The 10203-nt window shown below is 43.2% G+C and overlaps 1 protein-coding gene across 4 annotated transcripts in view; it reads left to right on the top strand.

Annotated features, from left to right (window-relative positions):
- Positions 1-291: 291 nt before the first annotated feature.
- Positions 292-10203, top strand: part of CERS4 (ceramide synthase 4) — a 41872-nt gene continuing 31960 nt past the window's right edge. The window contains exons 1-2 of one of the 4 annotated variants that reach the window (XM_053966010.1): positions 292-364; positions 686-1021. Coding sequence is in view for 1 of the 4 variants with exons in the window: in XM_053966007.1 (XP_053821982.1) it covers positions 342-364 (23 nt within the window). In the remaining 3 variants the exon portion in view is untranslated. Of the gene's footprint in view, positions 365-678; positions 1022-1069; positions 1258-10203 lie in introns of those variants that run through there. The other 3 variants (XM_053966007.1, XM_053966008.1, XM_053966009.1) reach the window with 3 other exon arrangements.

The raw sequence follows: 10203 nt of genomic DNA, 5'->3' as shown, positions 1-10203 counted from the left end.
CTTTTGGAAGTCAGTGGGAGTTTTCATTCACATCAGTGGTCTTCGGATCAGCCCCAGAAAAACTGGCTTTATAAATATAGGCATTGCAGATCAAGCACTGTTTTAAGTTGGTTTCAGTGATACCACACGATGAGCCACTGGACGACCACCTGCTTGTAGGTGTACAGGGGTCCCCTGGGGCTCTGACATGGCCAGAATTTCCTGGCAGGATTGTAACTCCAGGGCCCCAGTACTTTGTGCAACTATGTCCTCTGATACGTGTGGCAACGTGGCTACTGTAACAGAGACTGCTTACAAGCCATCCCTTTGCCAGCTGCTGGATTGCACACTGCCTAGTGAGAATGGAGCAGGTGGACTCAAATGGGTAAGCAAGAAAACTATCAGCAAGTCTCTGTGTTTGTTTTAAAATTGTTCACATTTCTGTCTGCAAAGGTATTTATAACCATGTTCTTCATAACCGGGCTGACTACAGCTTTAGAAAAGTCTGGCAAGAAAGAGCTGATGGACAGCATTTCAGTGAGACAAGGGAAGAGCCTTAAGTGCTCCAAGAATGCATTATAGCACAGGAACAGCTAACAGGAGCTGTACTCCCAAGGCTTGAGAGCAAGAATGACGGAGTCGAATTTTTTTTGGCCTGCGTAACACGGGACAGAATAGATCATCTTAAGGGTGTTTTTTTTTCCAGCCTTGAAATCTACACAGCTGTACTGCGCTGATTCCAAAGCTGTGGCCCACAGAAGGAGCACTTTCTCCCTGTTTCGACTGAAATACTATGTATTACTTCAACCACTGTTTTCCGTGTAAAGAGCAGCTGCAGTTTCGCTGAAGGAGCCCCGGGTCCCCCGCGCCGAGATCTCCCCGCGAGGCCGCCCTGAACCGGGGCCCGTGCGGGCAGGGCAGGGCCGGGAGCGGAGCGGGGCAGTGCCGAGCCCGCCGCCGGCTGCTCCGCCCGGGCGCGCAGGGGCCGCTCGTGGGGCGCGGCGGAGCCCGGGCCGGCGCCGCCCGGCGCGGGAGGCCGGAGGTGAGCGGGCGGCTGGCGAGGGCCGGGGGAGCCGCGGGCCGGGCTGGGGGAGCCGCGGGGCTGGCGGGGCCGTGAGCGCGGCCGCGGGGCGCAGGCTCCGCTCAGCCTGCGGCGAGCACGGGAGCGTCGCTTTCGCCCCGTGGCACGAAAAACGATGGAACTGAGGGAAGATTTTCTTGCTGGCAATGAAAACTGTTTGCAGAGATAAGGACGGCAAAGCTGGGCAAGAAGCTGAGGTATTTGGTTTCTGATTTGAATTGTTTTTAGAAAGATTTATGTAATGATCAAAATTCAAGTAGGATAACGACAAAAAGCCAACCTAGCAAACCAACCAACCCTAATTTTAGACTGGAGTTGCCAAAAACTTCAAATCAGATACTTGACGGCAAATTCCACTTCTGGAATCGTTTCAAGCCAGACCAGCTGGTAGGTTTTAGGAGGTAATGGCAATGGGATAAGAATAAAGTTAGGTGTCAGGGTATGAAGTGTTTTTGGAGCAGACCAGTGTTAATTTGCAGTCTGACAGCTGAATTTTAGCTCACCAGATTGGAAAATGCATCTTTATCTATATAATTTTATCATAATTTAAAGGTAATTCCTTCTTTTGAAAGTGTAATATGGAACTCTGTGAGATAAGTTTTGTCAAAGTCAGACGGAAGGTGTGTGTGAGAGGACGCACGTGGTGAAGTTTGTCCTCAGAAGGAACCTACTTCTCCATCAGCCAACAGTGAGAACTGGGGTGAGGTGTGAAACTCAGCTGATGACTGATGAATCTACAAGCTCAGGTTATCAAGATAGCCATGAGGCTTGAAAATGCAGAGGAATTTTTTCTGTATTTCTGTTAAAAAAAAAAAAAAAGGCCAAAGCTTTTTTTTTTTTTTACCTGGGGGTTGTACACTGAAAGATAAGACTTTGTGAGATACTTGTGTTCAGAGCAGCAAAGAAGCTGCCAAAATGGAAAAGTGCATCTTATATTCAACCAAAAGAGCTTTTTACTGAGAATCAAATCTGCTGAGGCTTATTAGCTGTTAAAATCTATTGAAATTTGCATATAATTTTCTTAATCTAATTCCCATCTAATGTTAGAGTTAAGGAGACAGAGACTTCACAGCTTGACAACTGCTTCCAGACAGGAAGGAGAGTAAACACCTGAAATGAAAAATTACTATTGTCCTTTTCTTCTGTTATAGTCTACCAAAATCCACAGAAATTGGTTTATTTCTGCTGTCTCTCACACCACTAACTACAAGAGACTTGGCTCCTCTGTTCACATGTGGCAAAGATTAGATTCATGCTGCCAACCTTTCATGTTTGGCTTAAGGATTTCAGCTCTAATAAAAATAAAAAAAACTTCTCTGAGTTGGTGTCCTTTTTCCATGTTGTTGGACAGTGTCTGGGGAGACCCTGCATTGCCAAATGAGAGACAAGTGGTGCTTGAGGATGTCTCAGCTATCTGCTCTTGCTTCCCAAGTCTGTTTGGGGACACCAACCTGTCTGAACTCCAAAGGCCCACGGTTGTGTACTCGTGCAGGCATCCTCACAGGCTTCAAAGTTCAGTTTCCTGGTATATGCCTTTTTGTCAAAATAGAGTTGAAGAAAGCTTCTTTTTAAAGCTTCTCCTCGTGACGGAGCTTTTTTTCTTCACTTCCTGAGGTCACCAGATTGATGGAGCACATTTTCATTGTTTTTTTAACACCACTTACAGTTTCTGACGTCCTTTTGAATGCAGAACTTAAATGATGTCTGATCTGAAGGACAGCATGAGCTCTGGAGAGTCAACATCTTGACAACAGCCAATCTTTTATAAACCTGACAGTGTCCAATAAACACAAAAATAACTAAATTAGGCATTCCTGCAATTCATATTTTTTTCTGACAGGCAGCTAATGAGAATCCTTGATCATATTCATGAGCCCAAGAAGGCTCAAGAAGCAAAAAGGTGTCAGGAAAGTCCAATTGCTTTCTGTTCTTTGAGATACATAACAAGAAAAATGATACTGTTTTTCTAAATTTTTATTCTTTATTTTAGCTCTAGCTTTTATAATACTCTAGACTCTTCCCTGCAGAGCTTTTGGGGGAAATTGCTTTCAGGCTCAGAGAGTTATCCAAATTTTTCTTTTCTGACATGTTTATGGCAGAGAACAATACTTCACAGGGCAGGGAAGGAAGTGAAAGCCTCTGTAGATCACTTATTTTAGCATTATTCTAGGAAGTGGCTTATGTGGGCTCAATACACAAAAGTCAAACTGCAAAGCTGCTAATTCTGCTTGTGAAAAGTGATTATGGTAAAGGAGTGTTTAGTCAATACAGCTTCAGGTGACAAGGCTCCAGCCATCTGGGTGCACGCCTGAGCATGGTCTCATTTTGTTCCAAGGCAGTTCCAAGGTAGAAGTCCAGGGGACTTCTCTTTTTGGAGAGCACTGTGCACAGAACTACTACGTGAGTTGGGCTTGTGACCTGTGCTTGCAGCAGATCGAGGGACCTCACAGCTGAGCTGTAGCAGCTGGGTTGCCACCCGCCAAAGCCATGATGATTTGTCCAGACTTTGGAAGCAGTTGTTGTAAATGAAAGATCCCTCAGGGAATCTTTGGATCCTAATGCATAGCAAATTTCTCTGCAAGAGGGTAAAATGCAGCTAGAATGTTATTTTACACTACTTTTTCAGGTCTAAGATGAATAGGGGATAGTTCTATAAGTTTGCTACTCACTCCTGAGAGAAATAGGAGAAAAATGCAGGCATGGTGTTTGGTGTGATATGATGCAGAGGGTCCCTGCAGTTGTGTATGTACACCCAGAAATTGCTTGGGGCTGAATCTATCACATATTTAGGCTTAATTTTCTGGTTGGCTTTTGTTTTGTTTGTTTTGTTTTTTGTTTTATATGGTTTTTTTTTGTTTTTATAGGTTCCTTTTGCAGAGGCCAGTAAGGATTTGATGATATGAATTCAGATATTTCCAGCTATGATGTAGCAGATAGGCATTTGGAGCTCAGTAGAGGTACAGTTTCATTAGCTTGACCTGCATTTCTGTAGAGAGAGGTGCCACCTTTGCCGGGTCTGGGCCACTTGTCATTTCCCCTTACACCTTGCATTGAGCCTGCACATATGATTTTGAAGCCAGGAAGTGAATTGCACTGAGGAACTGGCATGGGGTAAAATCACCCCCAAGTAAAAACAAAAAAAGTTTGGTTTAAACCTGAATCTTTTTCTCAAGCTGGTTCTCTGTGAAGCCTCACAAATTCCTGGGTTGTGGCAGTGATGTGGGAGGGCTGGCCAGGAGCGGGTGGAGGCCAGGGTCCAGTCTTTGATGGCTCTGTTGGTTTACACTGGCTCTCAGTTGTAAGGAGCCTCTCTCAGCAGGGGAATCTTCATGCTGGAAAGAGCAGCAGTTTCATTTTAAGGACTGTAGCGGATCTCTCCACCCACTGATACAATCTTAAAAGTAGTACATCTGTTTCTTTTACCACTGTGGTCCTCCAGTCTTAGGCTTTGTTCAGGCGAAAGTAAACTTAGAAGAAAGAAGATTATGGAACATGAAAGAACTGACATGCACAAGTTAGAACAAAGTCCATCGTGATTTTCTGTACTGTAGGGTGTAAGTAACATGTACTTGTTCTTTGAAATGCTGAAAACTGAGTCATTATATCACAGCATTTTCTGAAAAATCACAAATTTGTTTAACAAATTTAGACTCATTGGATGTATCCAAATTTTACTATGACATAACAAGTCCACACTAAAATCCAGTGGGGGTGCAGCTGAACTGAGGGGCGTGCAGTTTTGAACTGACTCCACTTTAGCTGTGAATTTAGAGCCTGTTGATAAGAACAAAAATGTCATGAGATTTCTGGAGTCAGAATTGTTTATTATGCTCTGTGTTTTATATCCTGCTTGTATTTCTAATGTCTGTTCCAGATTTCTTCCCTGTAGGAAAAAAGCCATGCTTTCATGTAAAGGAAAAGCAGAAGTCAAAAGGCTTACTTAAAAATAGATTGCTCTTTCGGAGGCCAAAATCTTGTAATTATTTCTTACTAGTAAAATTAATTATCTTCATTTTAGTTAATATTAATTGAGTAATTGAACACTTCAGTGGAGTCTGTTGCAGGTGTGGAGTTTACACATTTCCAACACCTGCAGGTTCTGTTATAAAAGCTGCAGCTCATGGAGTCCCTAGACCTGGAGTACACCTGAGAGGCTGTAGGGGAACCTCTGCCAGGAGCTGGGGCAGGAGCTCCAGCCTCCTGCCCAGGAGCGTGGGCAGCCCTGGAATGCCCAGTGCAGGCTCTGGTTCTGGATGAGTTCCAGGAGCTGTTACTCAGCCCAGGCTGGGCCTGCTGTGAAGGGCTGAGGATGCAAAGCCTTGCTCTCCACTGGATGCATCCTGGCCACCTCAGCTGTTGGCAGAGCTTCTGTCCTTGTGCCTGCTCGTGGTGTGACTCAGTGCTCCTGGTCTCACATACTGACATGGCTGTGGGGTGTTTTCCACCTTATCTAGGTGTCTGCAAGTCTGTTCTATGCCCTTGGCCACCCTCCTCATTCAAATAAAGCTTTGCATTTTATTGTGGGTCTCTGCTATTTGCATGTATTCACCTTTAGTATATTTGTATTGAAGGTTTCATATTTAATTCTACTGGCACTCTATAGCAGGTTCCTCTTAAGTAAAAATAAAAAATGTCATCATTTTCCCAGTTTTGAAATTCCACTTAAGGCTGTTCTGTTGGGGGTTGTTTTTATAGCGTTGTCATCTTTGCTGATGAGTACGCCTCAGCAGGTTTGTCCAGAATTAAATAACAATGTCAATAACCCAGTGCATGTTCCCCACTCCTTTTCCAATATGCTTTAGTTTTAATTAATCCAGGAGTTGTATTTGGAAAAATAGGAAATACGTTCAAAGAGGACTGCAGTAATTCCATAAACTTTGAAACTGATTCACCTTTTACTGAAACTGGTTTCAATCAGAACTAGTGTCTTTGTTTTAAAAATAAAGAAAATTCTTCAAATATTTTTCTTTGTGAGTTTGCTGCACTGGTAGTCACAGGTTATGGCATATGCCTTCCAACACAACAAATGCCAAGGCTTTGAATCAAAACAGATTCAAAACAGGAAAAATAAAATGTGAAAGAGGTAAACTACAGGCTGTGTTCACATTTGTAATGAGCAGTGTTACTTTTATCCCTGAGGTACTATAAGAGCTTTTGGGACAACGGCTTCCCTGTTGTTCATCTGCCTGTCTTCATACATATTTGAAAGATCCTTCTGCAGGGTTTGAAAGATGAATTGTCAGAGTTTGTGTTTAATGTTTTCAAAGAAAAGATCAGAGGAATTTTTCTGTTTAGAGAGGATATTGAATTAAAAGCATGAAAGCAGAATTCCCCAAATAATAATTTCTGTGTGACTTTCCTTGTAAAGTTATTTGTGGTGAATTGAAGCAAGGAGAAAGTGACCCTCAGTATCGGTATTTTAAAAATAAACCCTGAGCTCAGCCAGCGTGAGTCAGGGCCGTGCCGCAGGAGCTGGAGGTGCTGATGGTGTGCTGGGGGATCCAGCTGGCCCAGGCCGGCACTGCCGCCTGCTCAGGGCTGGTCTTCACCCTCTGCGGCTGCTGCAGCCACGATGGCGTTGGCTCGGGCAGGGCAAAACAGCCGGCTGCAGTGAGGTAAATTAATGTCTCTTCTGCAGAGGAGTTGGCCCAGGGAGCAATAAATGGTGTGTCAGAGTTCTCTCTCAGATCCTTCAGCAAACACAGCAGAGCAGGAGGAGTCCAGCTTGAGGAGTGACTGTGCTCATCAGAAGGCCAAGAGGACCCCCAGGGCTGAGCAATCCCAATGAGCCCTGTCTGTGTCCAGCGGGATCACTCATTGAAAGGGTCCCACTGCACATGTAGTTAAGCCATCCCATAATGCCAGAATTGCTTGATAAATAGCACAGTGTGGTTGCAGCCTTCAAATCTTGACAAGGAACACACCATCCTATAGTGATTTGTTTATGTAATAGGTAAAGCTCCACTGGAGGCAGGTTCTCTTCATGTTAGGCACTTTCCAGCAGAGAAAATAGCACATTGCCTATGGAAATAACCATTCTGCTTTTTAGGCTGCTCCTATCACAGAGATTTTAAGTTGTCTGTGCTAAGGAAGAATAATTCATATTCATATTTGTTTTTCAATGAACATCATCATGTGACAGATTGCATTACTCATTAAGTAATAATGCTTGTGAAAAGTGACTCTCAATGCTTTTAATCTTGGAGAGAGGGAAATCTTTCTATCAGTTGCTATCTCAATGTTTTTGACATATTCTGCTTTTGCAGTAATGTTGGGAATGTAGATGTTCTCAGATAAGGTTTTAAGTTTTGCGTTTTGAAATGAAAAATCATGAAAGCATGTACTAGTTTTACAGGTAGGAGTATAATTTAAAAGAATCTTAATTTCAGCGTAATTATTTTTTTTCCCTAAGCTTTGGTACAGGTTGGGAAATTTGCAGGAATAAATACCTGGGAAACTGATGGAATTGTTGATACTGAAATTTAAAGCCAACTCATAGAAAGTAATTAAAGCCTGTGTGTTCCCTGCATAAGTGAGGAGTTGTGTGAAGTCATTCACTATGTGTGTAGGTGTACTACATTGTAATATGGGATGCCTCCCTCAGCTTCATGCAACAGATTAATCCCAAGTGATAGGTAAGCACGTTTCAAATCTATGTGGGCATTCAAGATGATCCAATTCCACTTTTCTGTTTGATCTTTGCAAGGTCTGTGGCAGAGCTTGCACAGATTGGTCCCTTAGGCCTCCTATTTAACACAGCAGGTTCTCTTGTTTTGACCCAACATCAGCTGTTCAGGAGTTCAGTGCTTCGCTGAGGGGGATGCTCAGAGGTGCTGGTGTGATGAATCAGAAAACTTGTCTGGGGAAATGACCTGGCTGGAGGAGAAAGAGGGATAAGAGTGTTTGATTCACTGTAGGAACTGACTGTATGAGTTAGGAGCAATGGTGATGCTTTGGGCTGCAGGGAAGTAGGAATTGTAGGTGAAACTATGGATGAAGAGCTTCTGAGGGCTGCACAGACTGTGGAACCCGGAGTGTGGCTGAAGGCAGAAGGACAGAAGAGGAGGAGCTGTCTTGAAAGGGACCAGAAGGGGTTGCCAAGGGTGATTCTTAGAGGATAGGTGAGGAGAGGGCCATCAGACCACAACAGTATAATTATTTAGGAATGTTTATGCTTCAAAAGGGCTGGAAAGTGAGGTAATGCACTGGAGAAGCATTGCACTGACCCATGAGCTCATAAGAAAGAGGCTTTATTGAGAGCTGTGTTGGTATTTTAATGTGACTCGAGTATGACTTGGAAGCTTGAACCTCCCACCTGCTTTTTGTTATTCTCAATTTTTAAGTTAGAATTAAACTTTTTGAGTCTTGGTATGTGTTTGTTGAGTAACAGGATTAGTGATAATCAGTTGAGTGATTTCAGTTGGTAGTAGAAAAAGTGTCAGAGGTATGTATTGTCATGAATTATCTGGACAAGTATTTTTTGCTTCTCCAGCACCTGAACATCCATGCCCATAAACTGGGTTGAAAGGCCAGAACTTGCCTTTGGAAGAGTTTCTCACAAGGTTTTTGCTGCCCAGGCTCAAAGTCTTGAGCCTTATTCAGTGTGTATTCTCACAGTGTGATTCCTTTTTGTGCCTTTCTTTTCCAAAATCTGTCAAAAGGCTTCTATTGGTGTATGAACTGCTTGTTGGTACAATCTTTGTGGATAAAAAGCATTTCTGATTAGAGGCTTTTTGGCAGTTTTTACTGTCTCTTAACTCAGATTGAAGGACATGATCTCATTAAGATTGCCTGACTCTTTCTTTGATACTGATAAATTTAGAGAAAGAACAGGTGAGCAGTTCTAGAAGTAATCTCCCTCTTGATTCTTTGAGTGATCTTCCAACCTGTCTTCTTAGCTCACTGTGGCCTGAGGCCAATAACTTGAATTTCTTCCTCAATTCTATCAAGTGATGTCAGACAGTGATGGCTGTTTCTACAGTGAGACTGGAGGAAATAGTAGATGTCAGGAGAAAGAATGAAGGAAAAAAATGCAAAGAAATTGATAAGTAGTTCATTTGGGGTTTATAGGTACCTCCTTCTTATATTTTCCATTTGCACTCTTGAGAAACACACATAGGTCTGGGACTGTGTGTTTTGTGGAGATGTTGTAGCTGGTGCTTTGAGTGCCTCAGTTGCTTTACTTGGATGTCAGTGGTGTCTGATGTTCTTGCTAAGCCTTAACATGGTCTGTAGCTTTCTGCACAGTGATGTGGCCAAACAATCAGCATGCAGTGTCCTGTGGTTTTTCAATTATTTTTTTTGTTTGTTTGTTTGTATAGTTAATGTTCAGTAGCAGAACATTGTTCCCAAGTGTCAGGACAACAAGGTTTATATTACCTCACTCTGCCCTTGGAAGGTATGTTACTTCATGTTGGCATGTAACAGGAATGTTATTTCTTTTAATAATTCAGCCATAGACCAGGTACCAGCCAAACAGCAAAGGTCTTCAGCTTTTGTCTCTGTTGCTTTTACCCTGATAATTTAATACAGTACTTTGTTTTTCAGACTAGTTTGATGAGTGCTGCAGTTCAGCCCAGGTTTTTTGCAGCATTAGTAGGGAAGTATCTCCAGGTTCTTGGAGGAAAAATATGGCACAAACAGCTGTGGTATTTCAAAATTTGAATCTACCTTCTTGGGTTTTTCTTAAGTTTCAGGAGAGGAGATTTGCGCTTCTTCAGGGATCTACTTGGCAGGAGTTCATGGGAGACTCTCCTGGCAGGTAAAGGTGCTGATCTTCCAGAACAGCCAGATCCAAGCACGTGTAGTCCATCACAACATGCAAGAAGGCAAATAAACATGGTCGGAGGCAAAGGAGCACGAGCATGGAAATATTGTTTGAGCTTAAACACAAGCAGGAAGCATCAGGAAGGTGGGAGTGGTATGAATGGCCACAAGCAATACAGAAATGTTGCCTGGGGAAAGAAGGATGCAGGTAGGAAAGCTAAAGCTCAGCTGGAGTGAGGGACGTGAAGAGCACCCACAGCAGCTTCTGAAAGTGCATTGGTAGCAAGAGGGAGGCTAAGAAAAATTTGGGCACAGTGCTTTTATCAACTACTGACCAAAGACATGGTGAAGCCAGAGGTATTGGGGGGCTTTTCCGG

Source organism: Vidua chalybeata, chromosome 27 (genome assembly GCF_026979565.1).
Source record: "Vidua chalybeata isolate OUT-0048 chromosome 27, bVidCha1 merged haplotype, whole genome shotgun sequence".
In the NCBI taxonomy this organism is placed as follows: domain Eukaryota; kingdom Metazoa; phylum Chordata; class Aves; order Passeriformes; family Viduidae; genus Vidua; species Vidua chalybeata.
Note: the sequence above shows the minus strand (reverse complement) of the source record. Positions and strands in the feature narration are given on the sequence as shown.